This window comes from Python bivittatus, unplaced genomic scaffold (genome assembly GCF_059951505.1).
Source record: "Python bivittatus isolate LINGU-HERP-01145 unplaced genomic scaffold, Pbiv_v1 ctg000700_np1212, whole genome shotgun sequence".
Classification (NCBI taxonomy): Eukaryota; Metazoa; Chordata; class Lepidosauria; order Squamata; family Pythonidae; genus Python; species Python bivittatus.
The window spans coordinates 17,949,559-17,977,133 of NW_028277098.1; the positions used below are offsets into that span (position 1 = coordinate 17,949,559).

The 27,575-nt window shown below is 37.7% G+C and overlaps 1 protein-coding gene across 1 annotated transcript in view; it reads left to right on the forward strand.

Moving 5' to 3' along the window:
* The window catches only part of VAV3 (vav guanine nucleotide exchange factor 3), a 192,427-nt gene that overhangs the window by 152,274 nt on the left and 12,578 nt on the right, over window positions 1-27,575 (forward strand). Inside the window, exons 21-25 of the mRNA XM_088153533.1 lie at window positions 3,629-3,694; window positions 10,650-10,684; window positions 13,775-13,891; window positions 15,036-15,123; window positions 20,353-20,482. Of these exons, the coding sequence (XP_088009659.1) occupies window positions 3,629-3,694; window positions 10,650-10,684; window positions 13,775-13,891; window positions 15,036-15,123; window positions 20,353-20,482 (436 nt within the window). The remainder of the gene's footprint in view (window positions 1-3,628; window positions 3,695-10,649; window positions 10,685-13,774; window positions 13,892-15,035; window positions 15,124-20,352; window positions 20,483-27,575) is intronic.

The following is a 27,575-nucleotide window of genomic DNA, read 5'->3' on the forward strand; positions in this document are numbered from 1 at the left end:
TTATAAAATCAGTTACTTTTGTTCCTCTCCTTTTGTTTTCCTTCCTCAGCTCCTAGTGAGTTGTTTTCTAATACTCACTAGGTTTTCCTTAGTCCACACCTTTTCCTTTGCCTCACAGCTTAATTTGTACCCTCCTTTCTGTCCTGTACCCTGGCAGCCAGGGAGTGTGCATGTGACTTTGTCTTTGCATCTCTTTCTCCCGATCACCAGTGCTGCTTTTCAGCTTGATGTGACATTGTTTCTGTCTAATGGATTCTGACCTCACCCTTCTTTTCTGAGTTTACTCCTTGCATAATTCGCCTAACATTGCTTATTTCTGGATGATCTACCTACCTACTTACCTGATATGCCACTCCAATTGAGTGGCTTACATATACTTTTTATGTAGCTTATGTAGATAAGGTTAAAAAGCAGAGTCTAAAACACAGATAACAGTATAATATGAGCTTTGGTGCTAAAGGTATGTAAAATTCTACATTCATTAAACTGCAGATGACAGGAGGGAGCAGCTCACACACACACATACCCCATTTTGAAGGAGACACAAGCCATTGGGACTTCCTGACTTTTTTGAAGAGTGGTATATTTTGATTTTACTCATTTCCCTAGTGACTGCTGATCTACATTGAGATTTTTGAGTCACATTTCTTTCACAACCTTTTAAGAGAACATTGTATTTGAATAAAGATCTTTATTTGTATCATTCCTAGGCTTTGCCTTCTATATATACTCTACATTTAACTAAAATACTGAATCAGATATGGTCCTGCTGCTTTCCAATTTCTACAATGTGCTCCTCTTGATTAATCAAAATAATATTAAGTTGACTTATTAACAATTAATTCTAAAGAAGGTTACTTCAGTGTTAAATTCTAACTAAATACAATAGATCTTACATGCTAATAAATTTGTTTCTGAGAGTAGAAAATAACAACAAAGAATAATAAAAGCAAAGAGTTGGATCCAAATTTACCTAGAGCACTCTAAATACTCTGAATTACTCATCCAATTCTTCTTTATTTATTTTCTGGTTGTAGAAGATACCACTATAAAGAATATTTGTTCTTTTCTAAAGTTCTCCATCAGCATAAAAAAGGCCGTGTATAGAATATTATGCAATATCAAAGAGAACCTGCAAAGTTAGAATTGCATCACAATTTATGCTAAATTGTTTGGCATCCCTGGGATTTATCCCCGGGGTTAAAAACAGACCATTCAACTTTATATAAATTAAAAAGAAAAAACAGCATGCATCTGTGATAAAAGTCCGACTATACTTCAAAGGCCCAATATTGCAATTGTTCTCTGAGTTCTGGAAGTTGTCTTAAAATTCAGTGTAAAGCTCCAAATTTCTTCATTCCCTCTGTTTTTTACTATAATTAATTTTGAAAGTAACGTTAATGCTTATTTGAAATCCCTAGTACTGGTATAACCAACAATGTCTTGTTTTGGAGAACTTTTCCATGGTAAACAAAGTCTAAATTCATTAAGGATGATCTGTGTGTTCAGCCAAACAATGTGGTTGAGCTGTCTTGGGATCAAACAAGCCCTTTTTAAAAATGCTTTCCCAAGTAGAACCAACACATCATGAAGTAGAATAGATCTGAGCTGCTCTTAATGGACACACACATGCTATTTTTTACATATAGGGCCACATGTAGTTCATCTGTAATGTATATATGTGTGCTGGGTAATTGACAGCAGTCTTCTGGGAAACATATGGCCATTCATGGATGGAGGAACTGGGATCCTTCTGGGTTGCCTGTGAGAGTTGGGAATAGTGGACACCTTGTTATGGTGGTTCTGCTCCTTTCCTAAGTGAGTGAGTCCAGTCTGTCATTTTGGGGAAGAAGAGCAGGGCAGTGGGCACTCCTATATGAAATCCTGAGCCTTGTGGTTCATATTTGCAGATAAGGATCAATTAATGTTGTAATGAGGTACCATATTTAGAAGTGTTAATGTTATTTGCTAGTTATTATTTAAATTAATAGACATTTGCTTTTTGTCTTGGCCTGTTCTTTTCTGGTGTATGGCTTCTGATTTATACACGTATATAAGTGTGTTGTATGCATTCCTTCGTTGAGAAGGGAAATTCTCCAGGATTGTCTGTGGGTAATATTTTAATGTCTAATTACCTTTGAGGGAGAGGATGTGAGGTCATCTTAAATTCAGAGACATCTTTTCTGGTAAATTCAGTAAGCAGCACTCTGTATTCTGCCCAGAAACAAAATAGAATCCAGTGTACCGTTCTTTGCTGAGATATAATGCAGTCTTTCAGAGTTCTGAACCAATTGAAGTTTCTGGAATAGCCATACAAAGAGCACATTACAGTGGTCCATCTGGACATTGCCAGTGTGTGTGTACCATAGTTCTGAGGTCATTTTCTTTCACAAAAATAGACAGTACTTGTAACACCATTGTAACTGATAAGAGAGACTCCTGACTCTTGCCTCAATCTGGAAAACCTGAGAGAGATACTAGCTTTTGCTTCAAGGAGCAACTTAAGCAACATCTGAACTCTGCTTGAGAGACAGGAATGCAGCCTCTGAAAGTATACCTCCTATTCCAAGCTCCCCCAGGCAATCCGTGGTCAATAATATCAAAAGCCACTGAGAAGATATGAAGAACTAACAGAGTTGCACTCTTTCTATTCATCCCCAAAAAGGGATTGTCCATCAGGATGACCCAAATGATCTCAACCCTGTAGCTTACTTAGAAGCCAGCTTGGAAAGAAATAAGAAAAATTGCTTCCTCAAGAATTCTTGTAATTAAAAGCCATCACTGGCTTAATCACTTTATGCAATCTCAGAAGGTTGGGAACTGGCCTATACAGTAATTGTCTATTTCTGGGGAATCCAGAGCAGACATCCTATAATCACCTCCTTTAAATAAGGGAAACATTTTGTCTTCCTGAGAGAGGAATGTTATGAATTTAACTAAGTTACCTTTAATTACCTCCCAGCTGAAAGTTATGAGCCAAGTTGAGCAAAAATCAAGAGAACTAATGATGACATTTACCACTCCAAGCAATCTGTCTGCATCTTCTGGCATCGCATACTGAAATTGATCCAGTCACTAATGACACAAGAGGAGCTACAAGAGGAGCTAATGCAATCATTGTTACTAATGGGCTGTTAACATTTGAAAGTCCAAGACATCCTTGAACTCAAAAGACTTGCAGTACCTTTACTTGTTCAAGGATTTTCTAAGCCTGAAGTGATTTCCATATGAACAGTGGTTCTTCCAATGGGCCTTCAAGTGGGTGAATAGAGATAGTGTTAGAAGAATCAAGGAACAGAAGTTTCATTTGAGAGATACAGGTGACATGGACTGGACATAAAGTGATTCATTCATCCCTAGCCAGAGATTAATAAAAAATAGATCCAAAGTAGATGTCAAACTAATGTAAATTATGGAATTTTATCCCAACACTAAGAAAGCCACAACTTTCAGAGTTTCTGTATTAGCTATCAGTCATTCTAATCCATGCAGGTATTGAACATGAATGAATTATTCAGCAACATTTGGCAAACCATAATGTGCAAGTTTAAATTGCTGTGAATACAGATGGCATTTATATATATATATATATATATATTTTTTTTTTTTTTCTGTTGTCTCTCTGTAGGGTAGAAATTTAATGACCCAGGACCTTGGTTTCTTTCCAAGTGACGCAGTAAAACCTTGTCCATGTGTAAGTAGCGCTACATAATTATGTTTGTCAGAATAATTGCTTTTATAAAAAGGTCTGCAGCTAATTTGCCTGCTTCTTACTAAGTTTTTTAAAATTAATCTTTCATGATGTCTGTGTGGTGGTGGTGCAGGTGGGGGAGGTTGCGTGCTATCTTAATGTTGTTTAAAAAGGCAACTTTATTATGTTGTGGGTTACTAGACTTCAAACTAGAAGTCTGAAGGAAACCAGCACAAAAATTGGATTAATTGATCAGAATTTAACTATGTAAAACTTTAATTTTCAAATGTTATCTCTCTCTTTCTCCCTCCCTCCCTCCCTCCCTCCCTCTCTCTCTCTCTCTCTCTCTCTCTCTCTCTCTCTCTATATATATATATATATATATGTGTGTGTTTCTACATAAATATATATATAGTCCTCACTTACCGACTGATTGTTCAGTGACTGTTTGAAGTTGTGATAGTGCTGAATGCGTGGTACTTATAACTGGTCCTTGAAGTACCAGCCGTTGCACCACCCCTGCAGTCTGTGATTGCTATATGGGCGCTTGGCAACTGACTCACACTTTTGATGATTGCAGGGCCAATGGTCACGTGATCCCCATTTGTGACCTTCCTTGCCAGCTTCCCCAAGCAAAGCCAATGAGGAAGCCAGCAGGGAAGGTTGCAAGTTGCTTGATAAGTCTCCCCCACCTGGCAACAGCCGCCTCTGGGCCTGAAATCACTCACATGCGCCGCTGCAACCCCCTGTGCATCCCCACCTGGCAGCAGCCACCCCAGGGTCTGAAATCGCTCATGCGCACCACTTCTGCCTGCTGGCCTGCTTGTGAGCTGCCTGGGACTTGCAACTTCCTGCCAGCTTCCCCACTAACTTTGGTTGTTGGAAGCTGGCAGGAAGTTGTGAGGAGGTTCTTGCTTAATGACCCACAATTCTTGCTTAACAACAGCAATGGGGACTGCCAGGACATTGTGCTTTATGATTGCATCATTTAGCAATGTAAATTCTGGTCCCAATTACTGTCATTAAGCGAGGACTACCTATATATATCTGTTTGTGTGTATGTATATACACACACACACTCAAAGCCTAAATAAACGTTTTGTGAAAGAAAGTGGCTGTTCATAACAGCGAGGCAAGAATGCTCCAGTTCTAATATATTCACTAGTCACATTGGATTATGAGGAGTTTCACCATAACAATAGGTTCATAATGAATCTAAAAGCTATCAGACCAACATTCTTAGTCCATATGTTTACATGCTTTTTGACTCTTCTTGATTTTTTTCACCTTCTTTCTGTCCAAATGATGTCAGCTGCTCTCACAAATATTTTTGCAATTAGTTCTGTTTGATTAGCTTTTCTTATATAGGTGTGGAGGATTGGGGGGTGGGGAGGAGAGCAAGGATTCCAGCTATATCCATCTATCATTTATCTTTGTACTGCAGTAGTCCAACTAAGTGATCAGGGTGTGAGACAGTGTCACCTGGCATCCTGGTCCAGGTAGAGCCATAACTTGCACATCAGCTAACATTGTGCAACTCCTCCCCCCACCCTCCTGGCCACAGTTTCCACCTGCTGCTGAATAGAGGAGCCATGAGTCCATGAAGACCCCCAAGTCATGGACTTTGGGAGAAGTATGACCCCATACAACGTAACTACCAGGGATAGTGTCATCAGATCACCCAGATGTCTGCAAATGTACAGCAGCTCTATTTTAGTAGAATTCAATCTGAACTTGTTTCTTCTTATCTAGTTTCTTCAGCCTCCAAGCACCTGTTTAGTAATTTAAAGAATTTTTTCGCTCAGACTGTGATGATGTACAATTGAGTGTCATCTGTGTTGATGAAACCTCACTCCATACTGACAGATGACTTCTTCCAGTAATTACATATAGTTGTTAAATAACATGGGGGTAATATTGTGCCCTGTGGCACCATCCATTGGAACAACCAAAGGAGTAAGCCCTCGTTCCATGTGATTGCTGTCTGAAACCACCCACTCTAGGAGTAGAACCATCATAGAATGTTGTCTCCTATTTCTAACCCTTGTAGACAGTCCAGTAGGATATTGTAGTTAATGATATTGCTGAGAGATCTAGTAGGACAAAGGCAGCACACTCTTCTAATGAAGCTCCTGATGAAAGTCATTTCCTAGAGTGACCAATGCTGTTTCTGTCCCATGACCAAGCTTGAACTCTGATTGGAAAGAAGGTAGATAATACATTTCCACTAGAAATATCTGTAGCTGATTCCCTACTGTCCTAACCCCAATCTTCTAGAGGGAAGATTGGAGACAGGACAACAGATACCAAGGATGACCTGATCAATAGATAGCCTGTTCAGTACATCACTGCTTCTTTCAAAGCAAGTGGCATGATTTTTTCCCTCAAAGAAGCAATAATCACCTCAAAGAAGCATTGATCAAATCCAGTTGTTCACACTCTTGTCTGGTTGATGAAGGAGTCAGGAGGGGCATGCATCAAGCCAATAGATGGAGAGAGCCCTATCCAATCAGTGGATATGAGTGAGTTAACCTGCAAAGAATCCTGCAATTTCATCCAAACAACCCATAGGCCATCCTTTCCTATAAAGTTCTAGAATTCTCTGAACAGGGCTGATTGGTGGGACTCTTCAGTAAGTGTGGAAAAGAATCGATGCTTTGCTACTTTTATCATGACCATGTAAACTGGAATATTAACTCATACCAGTGCTTAGTCATGGCTACTTGGGATCAGTGACTGGGAAGAGGCCTTGCCTTGGGAATCTTATCCAGTACTCTGGCCATGTTCTGTTGATTGGGAGTGAGATGGAGCTCCCTGCCAAATTATTGGGGAAATCCTTAGGTACCTTCTGGAAACTTTCTGGATCCATCTGGTATCATTTTAAAGAGTCCTCCATTCTTGCAAAGGTTTAGCGTTGTCATGATCTGCATCTTAAACAAAAAGTGATCTGACCATTGCAAAGGACAGTTGTAGTGTCCTCCACTCTTGGATCATGTTTCATTTACTAAGTAGTAAAAACCATGTGCCCATCTACATGTGTTGGAACTGTTATGACTTGTGAAAAGCCCCAGAGTCACCACGGAGGATGAATTCATGAGCTGTCCAACACTCCCAAGGCATGAAGGTAGAAGTTGCAGCTTTATGGATCAGCCTTATAAATGTCAACACCAGTCCCGAGATGATAGCCTATGAAGGGCTGTGGCTGGACTGTTAAGTGGTGGTACACCAGCAACAGCATTGGGCTTGTCTTTTTGTTGTTTTTTCACATAGGCACTCATAGCCAATCACTTCTAGGGCAGTACTTCTATGAATATATCATGTAGGATCATGGCTATCTCTCCACCTCAGCCTTGACATTCCAGGACCTCAAAACCTGGGACAACAGATTTCTGATACAGCTTCACCTCCATTACTGTCCAACCATGTCTCAGAAATACATGCAGAGTCTCTTTCATTGTTCATCACCATGTTGTAGATGGATGTGGTCTTATTTCATGAGACTGTTATTTACCAGCAACAGTCTGAGATTGAGGTGCCATACAGTTTAGCTATTTGGGCCCTTGAGCTGGGGCTTAAAAGATGCATCAGTATTCAGGTCTTTCTTTTCCTGAATGGTCTTCCTGATGTTTCTACTGGCTTACTTACTTCTGCCCAACTCAGTCTCAGTTGGAGTTCTCATCCTATTTCCCCAGAATACAATAATAGCACTGTTCCCATGCCTCTTCTTATATGCCCCTGCTATCATCTATCTTGCCAGCATCAGTTGCCAAATGAGGGCGTAGTCTAGCACATATCATTAGCAATCACTGATACAGTAATCACTACCCTCTATCTTAATTCACCTGCCAACCAGCTGGCCTAAAAGAGTCCTATCTCCCCTTCTTTTCAATCACGTAATGCCCCATATAAACTTGCCAGCTCCCCTCTGTTCTCCATGATTAATGGTTCCTCCATTCCTCCTGGCCTTGCTATTGGGGTCAAGGTTCTTCAGCATTCCATGATGTGCAATAAGTCTGGGTGCTCTAGGAAGTTCTTAGTAGTTCAAACTTGGTTCTCTTGGGCTGGTTGATTAATTCAAGCCGCTCTAATTGGTTCCTGGACTACTTCACTTTCAAGTTCCAAAGGTTGCTGCTATCTTGTCACATCTCAGAATTTAATGGTGACCATCACATTTCTCCATCCTCCTGTGACTTACACAGGGGTATCAAACATATGTCTCACCCCCTGCCAGTGTCTCTGTCACTAATTATGGATGGTGCATCTCAGATGAAATTTTTCCTTCAAACTGGAATCAAGTCTCATAATGTCCATCTATGTCTTCCCTTTTTCCATCCAATCTCTTATTCATTGATTGTCTCCATGCTTTCCAACTCACTGTAATCCCTCCTTCATGCATATTTGGGCATTATTTTCATAGTTACCCCTATCAATCTTCTCTTCATAATATTCTCCTTCTTTCACTTACCACAACCAATTCACTATCCCCCATAATACAGTCCTGCTGCAACATAACTAAAAAGAATAATGGCTAAGTTAATTAGCTCCATATTTAACTCAGGTGTAATATAGATATAGGTATAGATATATAGATATTATATATAAGCTAGTAAACTATATTTTTGTAAGGGAGAAGTTTAGTTTTGAAACTTGCAAGAATTGAGGTATGAATAAATATCAGTCCTGGTATGTTAGAAGCATGGTATTACTAAAAAGATAAATTGATGTTTTACTACTGCTCCCTTGCAAGTGGCAAGTGTAGCCATTCTGTTTTGACAAATGATAACAGTTGGAAGATTCTGAAACATCCATCAAATCTTCAAGGCACCATCACTTTTACTATTATTATTAAGTAACAACGTTTATATCTAATCCATATAGAAGTGCCCAGAAACAGCATAAAATACATACATCAAAAGACACAAACAATAAATATTGAATGAAAAATGGATGAGAACCTAGAATATCTATAGCAGGGTGTGTTCTGAGATAATACTGATAGGCATTTTTTTGTCTGCAGTATGAAATATGTGGCAGCAAGACATTTTCATATTGTATGAATATGGCTTATATTTACTAGCTTTCATTCTGTTTTTTATTGTTGTTAATAAACATTTGAAGTCTGTTATCATTCATTTCCACAGAAGGCTTTTGTTGGTGTACGAATCCTGAGTTAAAGATGATTTCATGTGTTATAATTCAGCAGCTTTTTCTAGGACCTGATGAAAAGATATGTTAGACTGTATTTCCCATAATCCTTCCCAGCAAGGACATGGATAAGATCCTTTGGGATTATGAGTTGTAGCCAGTAACTGTTGGTGCCTGATAGGGCTTATGGGGCAGAGGGCAGGTGGCAGAAGGAAGGTGGATCCAGGAGGATGGAAGTGGAGACTCTTCCTTTCAATTCCAGCACCTGTCATTTTACCCCATCTCATCCTGTTCCACCCCCAAGAGGCCTTAGGGTTTGCCCTTGTGTTCTGTTCCTGTGCTTAGCACGGTCTGTTTGAGTAATCTATTCATTTTCTCTTGGCTGCAATGAAAGTCTGGGTCTACTCTTCTCAGCAGCCACACACAAAGAACAAATGTTCTTATTGAGCATATGTAACTCTCACAACATGCCTAGAGGCAGTATAGCTTCTCCTCAGATATAGGGTCACCATTTCAGGAATGGGCAACCCCTAGATGGCAGCAAAGATATACAGAAAGCATTAGCTCTTTGCTACCATCTAGTGGTCATGCAACCCTACTGGAAGCCCTATTTGAACATATTGCCTTTATTTCAGTGCTGTTATGGGAGCTGACCTTCCAGATCTCCCGCTGTTTTCAATGAGCTAGTTACAAACTCTAAAACTTTTCAGTGGGGTTGCCTGTAATTCCTTTTAATACACCCACTTTCCAATCTGGACTTTATTCCTGTTCAGAGTTGGTTGGGCTGTGATACAGGAACACAGAGATACTAAGATTACCCTTGCCTGTAATTTGTGCTTAAAGGAAACATCAGGAACAATAAAAGAATAAGGAGAAAATGAAAAGCAGAATGATTGTGGTGTGCTTACACACCAAGAATATTCAAGCCTGCATCCTTTTACTTATCTGAGTTTGGGGTTACATTTTCCCTCAATCACTACCAAACAAAGGAAATAATTTACTGAGCATCATAGGCTTCCATGGTGGAGGCAGTGGGGCAAGTGACGAAAAGTGCATTGTGATGTCATAGTGCATGTTTCACCATGTTTCCATAATTGTAGTTAAGTAGCAAAAAATCTTGATTGGAGGAAACAGCTGTCCTTCATTTCATTCCTTTATCTGATTGGCTATAAGCAGAGGAAGGGTCTGTCATTTTGGCCTGTGTGTCGTCCCTCCCCCCCGGGGGGATTTCTGGTTTGATTCTTTCCTGTTACTTGAACAGAGACAAACTGAAGCACTGTCTTCTCTGATTTGGAACAGTTGCTAAATCAAGAAAGGAGGAAGGAGGCCTAACTGAGGCCTAGTCAAAGACAGGCACAAGTTAACAAAGTTTTCCTGTTTGGTAGCCAACCTAAATTTGCTATAAAATCTTGTTTTTTTGCTTGGATGCTTACTTTGGTACAAATTCTAGTAAATGGGCATTTGGTGGTGAATTCAGTTACCAAATCTAATAAGAAAATTATTAGAAAATAAGAAATTTTCTGTAATAAGTCTTTACATTAACTGAAACAGCTAGGATTATATCATGTCACCTAAACATAATTTTTGTAAACTTAATTGTATAAACTGAAATATTGAGCAACAGTGCCACAAATAGTGCAGAGTAACTGATTTAATCATTTTCATAAAATGGGTGAAGATCAATATGTACTTTTCTTATAGTAGGAAGCTAAAACTTTATACATTTAATGGTAATTTATTTTATTGATTTTTTTTGCAATTTGTTTTATTACATTTAATTGTATTTTGTTTTAATATGTTTATCTTATTTTAGGTTCCTAAGCCAGTAGACTATTCTTCCCAACCATGGTGGGTAGCTATAAACTGTTATATTTGTATTTCTGTAGAGCTGGGACTTATAAATAGCTTGAGAGAAAAAATGATATTAATAGAAATCTAAATTGTTGTAGTTTAACCTTTCTGATCTTCTACAGAATGTATCTTGGTGCTATATAAGCAAAAATATTTGAGTGTATATACTGCATAACAGTGTTTTTACATGGATAAATCTGGTTTACAACCAATTTTGTATCTCTGTGAAATGGTACAATATAAGAAAGAGATGACGACTCCTTCAGAGCCTAAGAACTCTATGCTTGAGTGATGAGAGTGATAGTTTCCACCCATTCACACTTGCTGATCTCCCTATTTTCCCAAATCTAAGTCCAGAATGTCCAGCCACTCCATTATACAGCAGAATAGTCCTTTCATATAGATGTCCTTGATCTCAGTTTCTGAATGAGGAGAGCAAGAAATAGACTACAAGGTATCACATACAGTTGGCCCCTAATCTACATGCAATTTACATTCTTTTCCTAAGAATATAAATTCTTACATTTTTAATGTAAATTACATAATTCTCACATTACATAAATTCAACAAGGTGCCAAGAAAAGATGGCGAGAATATACAGAAGAGCTATATGCCAGCAGCAAAGAGGCAGCAGCAAAGAGGCCCAGCCTCCTCAGGATGATGAGGAAAGGGAAGCAGAGATAGAACCAGCCATCCTTCAGGAAGAAGTCACATGGGCAGTGAGCCAACTGCCAGACAACAAGGCCCCAGGTGTTGATACCATCCACTCAGAATTGCTGAGACCTGTACCACCCACAAGCATCACAGCCTTGTGCCAGAAAGTTTGGGAGACAAGCACATGGCCACAGGATTGGAAACTATCAATGTTCATTCCATTGCCAAAAAGGGGTGACTCCAAAGACTGCTCCAATTACTGCACAGTCACCCTCATCCCTCACGCTAGCAAGATTCTCCCTAAGATCATACAACAATGTCTGGCACCAACCATCGAAATGGAATTACCAGATGTTCAAGCTGGCTCCAGAAGGGGTCGTGGCACTCATGACCATATTGCAAATCTATGCTGGATCATGGAAAAATCTCTAGATTATCAAAAGAACATCTAACATCTTTATTGACTACAAGAAAGCCTTCAATTGTATCAATCATGACAAGCTGTGGAGAGCCCTGGAAGGTCTGGGGGTGCCAACACATCTGGTCAAGTTGGTGCAGTTGCTGAATACAAATCAGGAAGCCACTGTATGAACATCATGTGGAGACACTGATTGATTCAAAATAGAGAAAGGAGTGCGGCAAGGTTGCATTCTTTCACTTTTCTTATTCAACCTGTATGCCGAAGTGATCATGAGGAAGCTGGAACTTTAAGAATCAACAATTGGAGTAAAGATTGGAGGAAGGAATATCAACAATCTTTGATATGCTGATGATACAACTCTCCTCTCAGAAACCAAAGAAGGCCTGAAACATCTGATCAGAAGGATTAAAAAAGAAAGCAAGAAATTTGGCCTCTTCTTGAACATCAAAAAGGCCAAGCTCATGACCACTGTGAGGAATGTAAATGTCAAAATAGCAATTGACAGTGAAGAGATTGAATGTGCGCAAGAATTCACTTTCCTAGGATTGCAGATTGATCAAAGCAGTGAATGCAGCCTGGAAATAAAACATCGAATCACACTAGGTCACACAGCAATGATGCGCATGAATCGAATATGAAAAAGCAAGGACATCAGCCTGGCAACTAAATCCAGATTAGTCCACAAGCTACTTATGGTTGTGAAAGTTGGACCATGAAAAAACTAGACAGGAAGAAAATTGACTTGTTTGAGCTGTGGTGTTGGAGAAGACTCCTGTGCATTCCTTGGTCAGCAAAGGGACAAACAAGTTCTGGAGTGTAAAAAAACCAGACATATCACTGGAAGGCAAAATCACAAAATTCCACCTCGCTTAGTTTGGCCATGTCATGTGATCATACTCATTGGAAAAGGCAGTTATGCTCAGAATGGTCTGTGGTAAAAGGAAACAAGGCCATCAAAAAACACGATAGCTAGACACCATCGAAGCCAACACCAACCAGAGCATAAACAACTGAAAGAAGCCATACAAGATCAGAAAATGTGGAGAAAGCTGGTCCATAGAATTTCTGAGAACTGGCCACGATTGAATGGATAACATCAACATCATCTTAGGAAATTTGTTTCTGGATACCTCCTTGAATTGCCTAATTTCTTGAGAGCATCAGTATGGCTGTCCATGGTAATGAGAATAATAAATCAATACTATATGAAGCATGCCAGCAGATAATGTAGTATTTTGCCAAGATCTGCTGACATCTCCTATTCTTTTCTGAATTAAATCGGATGCAGGATTCATTTATGCTCCCCAAAGACTTAAAGTACATATACAGAGGAGTGATTTCGTTGGCAGACACCTTCTGGTAAATTTCGTTGGTTAATTCTGGTACATTGGTATCACTGATTTTGGTACATTGATTAAAAATAGGCAGAAGAATTATTCGTTCTCATAGGTGGCTGATAGACAGAAGATTCAACAAGCACCTCACAAGCCATTGATCAGTTATCATTGCTTATCATTCCCTTAAATCACTGTGATATGCCTTGGAGAGTTTAAGGAAGACTAAGGTTTTGTTTATACAAGAAAATGGCAACTTAATCTTTCAGCTATATGTATATAGGAGTACCTGTTCTAATCATGGAAACAAAGTGTCTTCAAACTGGCAAAAAGAAGTAGGGTTCCATGCACAGAATATCTTTTGTGGATCTCACAGAATTCCCACATTTTGCAATTGGTTGGATGCACCTGTGGTCCAAGAAATGTAGTTCCTGGTATTGAATGGGTTACTGAGAATGCCATAGCCAGCAGAATGGGAGATTTTTTAATTTTATTTTTTGCTTATGAATACCCCAGTTTTTTCTATGCACTTCTGCCCATGATTGTTGCATGTGGTTCTAGCCATTACTAAGATATAACCACCAAATTCGCAGCGGGTTGGCATAATGAAAAAGTTATGGTTCTTTTTAGAGCAGCAAATAAAATAAATAAAGTAAAATAAAATTCACTTTATTTCAGGTATGCAGGAACAATGGAAAGATTACAAGCAGAAGCAGAACTTATTAACCGGGAAAACAGCACTTACTTAGTGCGGTATAGGACTAAAGAATCAGGAGAATATGCCATTAGCATTAAGTAAGTGACTTATGTATTTCCTTACATTGTCTGTGCCGTTGATATATGAATATTCAGTGTGGAAATTTTCTGATAAATGCATGCTAGTTACATTCCATTTGTTAAAATGTTTATGAAAACTTTGATGGTTTGGAAAATATTTTTGGCTTGCCTGCCCTGCTAAACTTTTTTGAAGTTAGCGTCCCTAGCCAAGCAAGGGTATTCTGAGGTTGATGTTCTCCCCTCACCCCCCTTTTAATACAGTCTTGACTCCTGGCAATCACATGGACCACAGGTAGTTTTCTAGGCAGCATTTACAGAAGTATTTGCCATTGGCTTCTTCTTCCTAGGGCTAAGGGAAAGTGACTGGGCCAAAGTCACCCATTTGGCTTCTGTGCCTAAGGCAGGACTAGAACGCAGGTCTCCCTGCTCTTAATCCAGTAACCAGCAGACCAAACTGGCTCTCTGAAATCTTACAGTTATGCATTGGGAACAGCAGAGTTACAGAAGTTCTTACACCCAGCCTTTCAGTGTCCGTGTTTGGAGGGAGTCCTAATCCAGGAATCCCCTTATGCAGCCATAGCACTCTGGGCAACCTTTATGTCTTTCATAGAGTCAACTCTGTTCTCTTCTTCTGGAATCCAGTTTTTATTACCTTCTGCAAGTAATCTCTTCAGCTGGGAGAGTGTACTAAGGGATCTGTGACTTGGAACACAAATGATTTTATGCTAGCTAGTAAAGGGTGATTTAGAGGTCTATTTGCATTTTAACTAGAAATTTTTCAGAATTGATTAAGCTATCAACTGAAGCCAAACAGAATTTTTCCCTTGAATCGAGTGGGAACAAGGATATCATGTCAAAGGAATAATAATTTTTGAAAAGCTGTTGGTATCTTTGTCAATATGAATTTGAATGCAATCAGCATGGTGGGATCCAATAATTAGAAATTGCTGGGAGGCTTTTTCTTAAATCTGAACTTAGATGGCGTGTTTAGCCAGACTCTAATAAATGTCTTTTGTTAATTACGTGTCAGCAGTGTATTGGCATGGATACGTGTTTTGTCTTAAGAATTTATTCATGGAGGGTTTGGGCATGCTGTCAAGTAATTATTGATTTTTCCTGATTGAAAACACATTTATATTCATAAGTTATTCATTGCCCATAGGTATAATAATGAAGTGAAGCACATCAGGATTTTCACAAGAGAATGCTTTTTTCACATTGCAGAAAATAGGAAATTTAGAAGTTTAATGGTAAGTATACGTTTTTATTTTTTTTCCTACTTCCAAAAATACTTTAATCAGACTTTATCTTACTGAATGCCTAATTTTGACATATCTAGCTTAATGTTACTACTATCTGATTTGATGGATTTGTTAAAAAAAGAAAAGGTAAATAAAACTAGATTGGTATATAGTTCTCATCATTATTCATGACAAGTGCTCTGGGGTAGATGCCTTCAGTGAATTGATTAGTTTTTAACACATATTAACCACAGTTGCACTCACTGTCACTGGAAATAAAGAGGTGATTAATAAGTGAATCAATCTCCCAACATCTGCAAAGTTGTCAAAAAACAAAACAAACCAGGGCAACTATATGAAAAAAGACAATGTTCATTATTGTTTGAAAGCATCGAGGATTATGACTTAGCATGTATTAAACAGATTCCAGTTCAATTGGCTTATTTATATTAAAATGGTAAGAAAGAACACTGATAGATATATATTTGCTTGTGGTTTTACAGTAATGAAGATGTGATGATTTCCATGCTAAGGAGAAAGTACACATTATTCCTGCTTCATTTTTCCATGCTACTTGATTAGTGTTTGAAATGGAAATTCAAGATGTTCAAGAACAGGAAGTGTGAATCCTGTATGCTTCCTGTTTACTGGGTAGATTACTTCAGTAACTTTCTGAAATAGTCCTGAGCCAGGATGATCATTCAGGAATGGTCTAGTTATGCAGTGTTTCCATTTTATAAATAATATTTTTATTTCAACTTGCTTAGTCTCAACCTGGCCTACTCAATTGACTTTAACTCCAGAGACTTAAAACATGGCTGAATAGCGTGAGTATATTGAATGAATTGCTGATGAATAGCAATTTATATTAAATAAGCTATCTTATATTTTCACTCTGGAAAGAAATTGCTGTGGTTTGAAAGAGCAGAATAAATTAGAGTCTATGTTTTTGCTTTGATCTTTTTACCTATTTCTTAACCTCTGTGTTGGTCCCCTAAGGATTTCTTTAAATAATCATAATTTGGAGTGGGGCGGGGGACAGAAAACATGCTCTACTTATACAAAGAATTTCAGGGGTTTTGTGAAATGTATGTCTTGCATTATTTCTAGATCCTTTGTCAATAGTGTTGGTTTTAACCCTTATTCTAATTTATATGATCATTTATTCTGAGTTGATTTCATTGTACCAGGATGTATTGATTCCAAAATGAATTAGAATGTTGGAAGATTAAGAGTTAGCATTTGTACAGTTATTTGTAAGATAATTAGTTGTTTTTAAAGTGCAAGAGTTGCATTATTGCTGTAGAAAGACTTTGGTTAAGCAAATGCTAAATATGCTTTACAACCTGACCTGTGCAGGCTTACTCAGAAATAAGTCCTGCTAGAGATCAGTGGAGCTTACTTCCACATATATACAAGATGTAAAGGGACATCTAGGAACCCTAAGTGAAGGATGTTTGAAAAAAGCCCAGAATGTAGTTTTTCTAAATCCTGTGGGCAGGCTTGGAACTCTTTTGAGTAAACATGGTCTTTTTACATATTTTTATTCATTTATTTATTAAATTTGTACACTGCTCAACTTCCAGTGACTAATTTTACTAAATCAGAAAAAACCCAAATACGCAGACCTACACCATAAGACATAGCCATCAGAAGTTTGAGGAACAGATTATCTGATTCCACCAGAAAAATGAGGCCTTCCCAGAATTCAAAAACTGCTATTTGAAAATGTAATATTTATATCAGTTGATTTTATTACATTTTTGTCATGCCTTCTTCCAAGAAGATTGAGGATTGATGACAACCCTGCGGGCTAGGTTAGGCCAAGAGACATTGATTGCCCCCCAGTAAGCTTCGTAGGGAAGGAAAGATCTCAGTTAGAATTTTGCTGGCCTTAAGTTTGATATTCTGGTCACTGAGTCAAATAATCTCAAAAGATAATTTAGGATTATGATTATTATGAAATTCCAGTAAACTATAATAAACCCATCTATTTTGGAGAGAAGACATCTGGACATAATTTTATCTCACACGCTGAAGCCTTGAGTCATGTGCATTATCATTTTGATATCACATTGGATTCTCTGTGCATCTTCTGATATAAATATAGCTCTTGAAAGTGCACTGTATATTCTTTAAAAGCTACACAGTCTTGATCCTCATGCCATCTGATGAAATACAAAGAATGTCTTCTTACAGGCCATTGACTTGGCAAGCCACAGCGATTGTTTACTAGGACCTGTTGCTAGGGGCATGCTCTTATCTGATAGCTGTGCAGCTACAGTCTTGAAGCTAAACATTTCTGCTATTTAAAAGCAAACAAATGGAGGTAAGCAGTGGTAGCTGGTTCACAGATATCTGACATATCCATCTTAGAAGTATTTGCAAGACAGTTATTTATGTATACTGCTATATGAGACATGCAGTCCTTTGACAAGGAAAACTAGAGCTTCTTTTATCACAGACATTTACTCTCAGGTTACTGAATCAGGAGTTGAAAACAGGTATCAAACGCTGGTATTGCTTTGTCTATCAAGAAATTGTATCAATCTGAGCCTTTGTGCCGTTTACTTTCCCAGTACTTTTCCAGTTGATTGCAGAAAATATACCTTACGATAAGAAATATACTGTTGCACACATAGCAATAAAAGGAAAACATGAACATGAACATTGTGTTTGAACAGGGCTGTGACCTTTCCACATAGAGATGGGATCAGCAGTAGTAGAAGATTTATCATGCCGTTGAGAGCTGTATATATCATGTACTCACACGTAATAGAAGACCAGCACTTCAAAACTAGAAGCAATAAATGCCATCAAGCCAAACCTAAATATATTGAATCCCATTGATCCCAGGGAGCATGTGCTTGAATATCTGCCACTTGAAATTCATGAAATTTACATGTTTGGATTTGATGCAGCTGTGACAATTAATCACTACTATATTTGCCAGGGATAATCTTTTTTTTTTTTCTTAAATCAATTTTTAATGCAAATGTGTAAGCCTGTATCAGTCACAGATTTATACATTTTCATCAAGCTATTAGCATGTAAGGAACTAAAAAATGATTAGAAGTAAGCTGTTCTGAATGTTTTTGATAGTTGCTTGTAAGCATCTGTCTTCTGAAAGTTCTTTCCCAGTTTGTAAGGTACTCATTATGCTATATGCAGGTTCATTAAAAAACAAACAAGGACAGGAGAAGAACAAGAACTTTAATGAAATGTTTCAGACTGTTGGGAGTTACTGCTACTTCTTCATATGTTCGCTCTTACAGTCATTGATTTAAATGTGATTAAAAGCATACTTCCTCTCAACATGCATATTTCTAATAATATTCTCTGTCATAACAGTTGAAAATGCAGTTTGATAATGCTTTTAAGAGAAATTTACTATATTAGTTGAGTTTGTTATTATTATAGCCATAGACTGGTCTGTACACAGAACTCAAATATACAATATAGCCAAAGTGTCCACAAAGAGTTAAAAGGCATTATTATTATTATTATTATTATTATTATTATTATTATTATTAAAGCTAAATTACTTTAACCAACTGATGACATGCAAACTCTTGTGGTTGTTTCAAAGGCTGTCACTACTTGTGAAACCACTACATTCAAAGTGGTTATGCATACGTGCATGTGGAGAGAGACAGCTGGAGATGGCTTTTGAAGCAGCCATGTGAGTCTTGGAAGAGATGCATTGGCTTTGATAATTTGAACAGAAAGGATTGTTTGTGAATATGTGTTGTGAAACATGTTTTCTGAATGATTTGCACAATTCAAGTAATATCTGTCTGTCTGTCTGTCTGTCTTCCATCCATCCATCCATCCATCCATCCATCCATCCATCCATCCATCCATGTAATATTCTAGGATAATCATGTGTAAGCTATTACAAAATTAACGAAGTATAAAAGTTGTGGATAACTAGTTCTGATCCATATATAGGGTAGTTTATGTAACAACTAAAAAAAGACTAAATTCCCTGAAGGTCTTTGCAAGGAATTAACTCACATAAAGAAAAAACTCACCAAACAGTGGGATTGCTTAGGTACCTTTACCATGTAGTTAACAAAATACTCATTTAGTATTTGATGAAGAATGAAGATAAATGCTAGAATACGTTCCTATTGGGTCCTGCATTTGGCTCATGCATTGTTAAACCAGAAAACTTTATTTCGCATTTTGAGCTGATGTATATATGGGGGAAATGACATTTGATATTTAGATGAGCTGTATGTCCTGGAGAAATTTGCAGTAAAAATTGATCTGGGCAAATAGGAGCTTCAACATAGCTGCTCACATTTCTAGCTCTTTCCCAGTGTGGTTGCCACTGTTTCCATGTGTTTATTTGCAGGTCAGTTCAGAGTGATTATGTTTCTGTGTGCAAACAAGTGTGTAAACATGTGTAAGCAAAATGCTTCATATATGTATTAAAAGAATAAAGGAATAACCAGGATAATAACAATGGGCAAATATATGTACATGAAGATCCAAACGCTAATTAACATATTAGGTAAAGTCATAAATTTGTGTTGGGACTGTTGTCCACATGAACAAAGGATGGATTTTTGTCCACATGATTGTATACTCCCATGCGCATTAAAATCCAGATATAGGGAGAAAGTTCTGTTTTAATCCATCCAAAATGTAGTTGCTTTTATGTGTAGATGTTTTTAAATATAAAAAGTGTTTAAAGCTGATAATACCATTCAAATTGTTTTAATTCGTACAGTATCTTTTGATAAGAACTAGGCCAGCCTTGCATGAATAAATGTCCATTTCTACAGCTATGAACAGGCAACAACTTTCATGAATGAATCAAAACTCATTAGGGATGTGTTCAAAACATTTAGAGTGTAAAATTTTGCCAAATGCCCTTTTCAGAGCAAAGTGGGCAATTCTGAGCTTGCTGGAAGCACTTCAAGCCTGAACTTGTGAAGCTCTGAGCTTCAACACTTTAATCTGAGGTTGGAGCACTTCCAAAATGCTCAAAACAGCCCATTTGACATTCAAGCAGCAGTTTCATAATAGGTATGGGACATTTTGTGGAATTCGTTTGCTTAACGCTTTTTGTTCCCCTTCCCATCGAATTATACTCTCCCTGCAGCAAATCTCTGTCTCGTGATGGAAGATGCCTTCTGGTGTTGATCACAAATGTCATCAAATACCTTTGCAATAAAAGTTTGAGAGAAATTATTATTAATGTCTATCTATATATTTGTATTCTGGAAGGAACTTGTGGAATATTACAAACATCACTCTCTCAAAGAAGGCTTCAGAAGTTTGGATACAACTCTTCAGTACCCATATAAGGAGTCTGAAAATACATTGGAACAAAGGAGCCACAGAGCAAGTAGCAACTGTGAGCATTACCATTTGTTGTTGTTTTAATAACACAGAAATGAAAGTCAGTTGAAAACGTCTTCATTTTGCATTTTTGACATATAACCTATTAATATGATAATGCATTTAGCCAGACTTTTCTGCAGCTAAGCAGAATCAGCATCTGCTGACAGGTTTATGAACAGGTCCAGTTAGACTTCCTGACTGCCTCTCCTTAAATCAAATTGCTGCTCAAACATCTATTAAAAATGTAAGTGAGCAATTGATTTGTAAACAGGCATTTTGCATTGGCTAAGCTGCTTTCGGCTACATGAATTAATAAACATGTAATTCAGATTTGCCATTTGGCATTTAAATGAATTATTCTTGTTGTTTAAAACCACAGCCTTATAATACAGAGTTTTTCTGAAGAAGCTTAAGGTCAGAATGATTTCCTCTACAATGCTGTTTATTAGTGTTCCTAAATATGACTTATTTTAGGGTAACAAAATGGGGGCTGGACAGAGATACACACATTTACATCTGTATATGTTTATAATTTATTGCAAAAATCAGTAGTGTGGAGTTTGACATAGGTGACCTATCCTGTTCTTAATATTTGGTAAAGCATGAATACTAGTACTGATAACTGATTTAAAATTGCTGAGGGCATCTGTTCTTTGGCTTTCCTTGACTCATGATAACTATAGCCACTGGTGATTGATGCCACATTTCACAGTAGTGGAATTGGATAGTTTAGATTTTATGAGCAACAGAAATTTCTGAAAATAATGGTAGAAGATTAAAAATCGTGCTCCTCTCATATCATGTAGACATACGTAAGCCCCCTTAATACACTGCTAAATTACTGAGAAGCAGATGGATAATTTCAGATCCTTTCTAAGTGCCCATTAAAGACAGGGAGATATTTTGAAATGTTTAAGAGTGGGGCGTCAAAGCTGTGCCATTAAGTATTTTGAATGGGGCCTGTCCCCCTTCAAGCCAACCCTTATACACCCAATGACTAGGGAAATGGTATGCTTAATATCTATGGAATGATTATAAGAGATTCTTCATCAGAAAACAGCAACCGGTAGCATTGGCAGGAGAGAGAATGTATCACATATTTGGGGGAGGAGTGTGCACAATGGAAGAAACAAGGTCAATCAGAAAAGTCCATCTTTGGACAATGAACACCTCCAGTCTTGGCTGCAGAGTGAGGACGCACTCACACGATCAACCACATATCTTGACAAAAATGGAGAGAGCCAGTAAAATCTGTTAGAGGGTAGTTAAAATAATCATGGAGGAAATTATGTGAGTAAATGACATTTCCACAGAATTTCTTCATTCCTGAAAAATCAAATTATTCCTACATTCCTAAAATCAGTACACTTTGCAGGAAGAGCCTTTGCAGCTCAAAAACTATTTCTAAATTTGGATTTAGTTCCTTCAGACAATTAATTTCTTCCCAAAATGCAAATGATGTAATTTTCCAGAAAGATAGAATTACAATAACAATAAAACATATAGAAGTGTCCAATGTGAGAACATTTTAAACTTAAATAATACATGTTGAAAACCCATGTAGGAATTATTTATTGAAGAGCAGGAAACCTATATTTCAGATTTTTTTTTTTAAGAAAATACTAATTATAAGACACGTTCATTGGAAGTTAAAGAATGGCTCAGGGGAAAAAAGGACTAAGATGTTTTGAGGTCAGTTTATGAATTAAACTATATATTAATAAATCTTCCCCTTGTCGTCTTTTTTAAAATTTTGTCTTCTTAAACATTGTGCTGCATTGAAACACAGCATTCTGCTTGCATAACTAGTTTCCTTTATGTACTGCATGTATATATGCATGTATATATATACAGTAATCTGTAAATGGTCAATGACCAGCACCAAATAAACAAAGATACAAACAAATAGAAAATACAAAGCTACAACCTCAAACCAAAAAAACACTTCAAGAGGCAGAAGAAACTAGCATAATAGTATATTACATCACACACCCCGTAAGACCAGTTATTCTCAAGAACATAATATGTTTAACATTAAAACTACAATTGAAGTCTAGAGCACAGTGAACCTAAAACCATTACAAAATAGTTCCTAAAACCAAAACGATAGTATTTTAACTATATAACTGTAATCTATAAAACTGCAACATGATGAAACTGAAGGGAAAAAAAACCCCAATAAAGTTATCCCTGCATCAGCTTTTGCCTAATTTCTGTTGCAGCAGCACCAAACGTAGCTACTGAGCAGGTGATGTAGAGTTTCAGATCTTCTAAAAGCATCTTCACCAGGTGCTTGTCCAATCTTCCAGCATAGTTGCATAATAGGGGTAAAATAAATTTGGCCCAAATGGCCTTGTAAAACATACAGTGTAGTAGGACGTGGCTGATTGTTTCTATCTCATTAGCAATGCAAGGGCAGGGACACTCTGTTAATGGAATGTTAGCAAAACTGCCCCGCACCAATACGGAGGGAAAGATGTTATGTCGAGCTTTCTCAGCTTGGGGATTGAGAGAGTGTGTAAATAGTTTGCAGGTTCCCATATACTCTTCACCCAATTCTATTATTCTGGGACAACTTATTCCCTCAAATTCTTTCTTGGGAATCTCCTGACTATCCATTTCACTTCTCAATGCCCTGTTCTTTTTCTTCCTCACCAATATAACACATGGATTTTTAAATCTCATACAACATTATTTTCCCAAGGAGCACTTCTTTCCTCTTGAACATCGTGATCTTATTACCTAGGAACAGCAGTCCTCATCTGGGGTGGGGTGGGGGGAAACCAAGCTTGCAGGGAAAGTTTCAGGCTGTTTCACTGAAAGGACATAGGCAGCCAATTCTTCCATCCCTTATAGCAATCACTTCCAAATTAAATAATGATCTGATGGCATCAACAGCAAGAAAAAGTTTCATATATAAAAACCGATAGTTCAAGTCTTTGCATGTTCACAAAAATTAAGTCTCCCCACGACTTCATAGGATTTCATTTTCAGTTGTTTAATTCTGCGGAACACAACTGGAACTTCAATTAAAAAAACAAACCCTCACTATTTAGTACTTTCTTTTCATTTCCCCCAGATAAGATTTCCTTGTTTTATTATAGACTTTTCTACATTTTTTGCCAATGTCTGTTTCATTGTAATGAACCTGGGCATCATTCTGGAAGTTGTAATGCATTCTTTTAGTGCTTAATGAGCGTATACATGTTCTTTCTTTGCAGTTTTATATATTACCTCTTACTGATCTTGCATCACTTTGCTATAGGATTAGAGGCATAGCAGCTTGGTGTTTTATTTTCTTCTTGGGTTGGTGTGATACAAATATCATATATTCGTTCATCTTCAAGTAGTAAAGGCAGATAATGTCAACATCGTGTTTTCTGGCATTCTGGACACACAACAAATAAGGGAGTGCACTGAAGCAGCAAGCTGTTAAATAGTTCAGCTGCAGACACTGAAATAGGGCTGAGACTCTTTCTCGTCCTTCAGCTTTCACTCTAGGTTACACTGTAACCTGGTTTTTCAAAATTCCCCCACATATTAAATAAATAGGTTGATTTATCAGCCAGATAGACTATAGTGCAAGAATTATAAACATGAAAGCCACAGCACAATTATTTGCAATTGTTTCACAAGGACCAACAAATCTGTGAGCTTGTCTTAAACTAGCATCAAGTCCTCTCACCCATAGATCATTTGTGAAGGGACCTATAGCACCAATTTCCCATTAATAAACAATCCACAAGGTGAAGAACTAATATGATAAACTAATCAATAGCTAATTAGTATTTCCTCTGGCAGTTTCAGTGGCTTTCTAAAGAGTCGGTCCCCAGCTCCCAAGTTATTCCATCTTTTCATCCTGAACAGTATTGTTTATAACTTCTTTTCAACAAACTAAAATGGAAAAACATGCTACTGATAGAAGATAATTCCTTCTGGACCTTTTGTTAAATTCTGTAAATGGGAAGGCTTAATTGTATGATAAACAGACATAATTATGTTTCTGTGCTATAACCCTATCGGTAATAACAGAATATGGTGATGGCTTCTGTATTGAAAACTGTGAATTGTTGCTAATGGGAGATGGATGTTGGATTTTCTTATGCCCCACTGCCTGCTAATTTGGGGAAGGGATAATCTGCTTTCTGATAAACTGGAAGCAGCAGGAAGATGTTATAGTATTAAGTTTCTGCCCCAATAGCCAATAAGATTCATGGTTGAATGTTGTAGTTCTTGGCTAGGTGTGGAGCTACTCAATAAGCTGAGATATTAATAAATATTTTGCTTACATGACCACTTCCATTACTCTTCCCTTCCCCATCAGATCAGGAATTAGTATAATTTCCTATTTCATCAAAATATGAAACAATGAATCAGATCAGACTGAACTTACTTTGGCTAGCCATTGAAATCATCAACACTTTTAAATCTCATTTATTCCGTGTGATTACTTTGACTAAGCGTGGATCCAACCTCCCAGTGACCAGTTTCACAATCAATCAAACAACTCCAAAGTGTGGTTTAGTATCCATGCTTGTTCAGAAATGGATGTCCGTGATTTTCCAGTTTAGATGAATTAGGAAACGATTGTTAGAAACACCTTAGCTTTATCACAGCAGCGTTAAGGGACAAGAAAGAATGTGCGTGCATGGGCAAATACTTGGTCAACTCTTCTGCTTATTGTATTAAAATACACTAACTAGTTCATAATCTTTAAGATCTTTGACAAAGCCTTGCAAGTTGCCCTTGTTAATATCCCTGCTTTGTGGCTGTTGAGAGAATAAAAGTGATTCAGGAGATGCATTTGCGCATCTCATGACAATTTTTTTCTATCTCAGTGATGCTGCCCCCCATGATACTAAATGGTCCATGTGCTAGGGAGGATTCCATATCTATTTCTAAATGTTTTTAGAACTTAAAAGCAGCTGCAAGTCCCAACATTTTGCCAGCATGCCATGTAGACTAGTATTGAAAATACCCATTCATTCATCCTTTACAACTCTTTGTGGGGTATGGAAATAAAATAAACCCAACACTTCCTTCAGATGAGATGAATTCAAGATGAGATGCATGCTCCTTCTCCAAACCCATTGTTATCCTCACAGTTTGCTATGGCTGATCCAGGGTTGCCCAGGGAACTTCATGGCTGACTGGAGATCTGAGGCATTAATTTGACACAGAGCTACCAAACTACAGTTGCTTGCTAAAATGATTGCCGCTTCAGCATATAGGAGGCATAAGCATGTGCCCAAAAATGAATTGCATCCTTTTGCAATAAGTTGCAGGAGGGGGTGAAATGGCCAAAGCAGAGGAGTAAACTATGCCTCTAAGCAGGTAAGAGGTTTTTTTTAAAAAAAACAACTGTAAAACAGCCAAGAAAATGTTTGTTTCTTCTTAAAACAGATGTAAGTGAAAAGAATATTTCAATACTATTCTTGCCAATTGTACAATGTCATTTTGCTTCTCTCTTTTTTCTTCCTTTTTCTAAGACCCTTCTTTGTTCTGTGGGTTTTCTTTTGTAACTCTGCCAGACTACAGCTTTGTCCCCCCTTCCTCCACTCCTTTCTGGTCAGGTACTGCTTTACTGCTTTCTATTTATTCTCAATTTGCTTGTTTTGCAAGTTTGGTATTTCAGTTTCTATGTGCGGTGCAAGCTAGGGAAGGGACGGATTCATTTCCCACCCCTGGAACATAATTTGACTTAAAACACAACCATGGTTTACAGACGTGTTATCCGAGCCACATGAAAGCGATTTACTCTCAGCAGCTCTTGCCTGGCTGGAGAACGTTTAAAGCACGTGAAAAAGTGAGTGCGGTGGGCTGCCATGTGATCTTGCCCTTTTACGTTCAAGAAGGTCATCTAAATGTTCTGCCAGCTATGCAGGGGGTGCCAAAACCTGGTCTGGAATGTTATGTTTTCAGAATATTGGTAAAAGTGGCCAAGTTACAGAATCAAAACTAAGCAAAATCTAATCTAAGATAATGATTATATTATGCGCAGTTATTGACATTCTTAAATTGTTTTACTCTATTTTCAGTGCCATGCTTTTGTGATTTAAATATTCGTCCCATCCCTTAAAAGCCTTATTGCCAAAGCATTTTTGGATAAAGTACAAGAGGGAAGAATACTTTCCATATACAGTAATTTTGCATGTGCATTGTCTATAAGTTAATTTTATCCATCCTTCTATGCATTTGTGTTTCCCTTATTCACTTCTCTCATTGTGCCAAAAGTTGCTCTCTAAAGACATTTGTGTCTTAAAAGGAAATAATACTTTTTTTCTGCAAGAAATAGAGGTATCAAATCTCTTGCGTTATATTTAGGTAGATGAATAGTTTACTCAGTTCTGAATCCCAGCTTTATGATGTGTAGGACAGAAAATGGAGGCTGATTAAATCAGAACATGATGGGAAGTACCAGACCTGCTTGTGAAGTTCCCTGTTTCACAAATCCTCTTCATTGTAACCAGAGGAAGCTAGAACTCAATCCGATGGAAAGTATATTATAATACACTGGATTAATTGATGATAGGTGCAACTTGCTTCCTTCTCACATGGATCTAAAGCCACATCTGGCAATGTCCAATGTTAATAGGAGAAGACAGTGAGTCAGAGTGAGTGTTCCCATTCAGGCAGATCAAGGAAAATAACTTTTCATGCAACACTTTTTTATGCTTTCTATCACAAGATGTGATGATGCTACTAACTCACAGTGAATGCACTGACCAGATGCTCAGCTGTGTGCTTTGGGATGGGAAACTTAATTTGTTTACCCAAATTTTCTTTCTTTTTAAAATTCACCTTTGTTTATTCCTGTGATGGGGAAATTAGCTGCACAAGCTCCAGTCTGGCTAGATGGAAATAATCCTGGGATGGATGAAGAAGCTTTGATCTGCTCTTCCATCTTGTCTTTGGAATGTTTGTTTGAGTCCTAACAGTGGCAAAACATGATGGGCAGTACTTGTATAGCTCCAGATGTTTCTGTGAATATAACTTCAGCCTCGGAGATGTATGCCCTCCCTGCATGGTAGAGCTTTCCATAAGCAGAGGGGGGTCTCCATACTTGTGACCTACTTGGACAGATAACCATTTATATGGGAATTAAG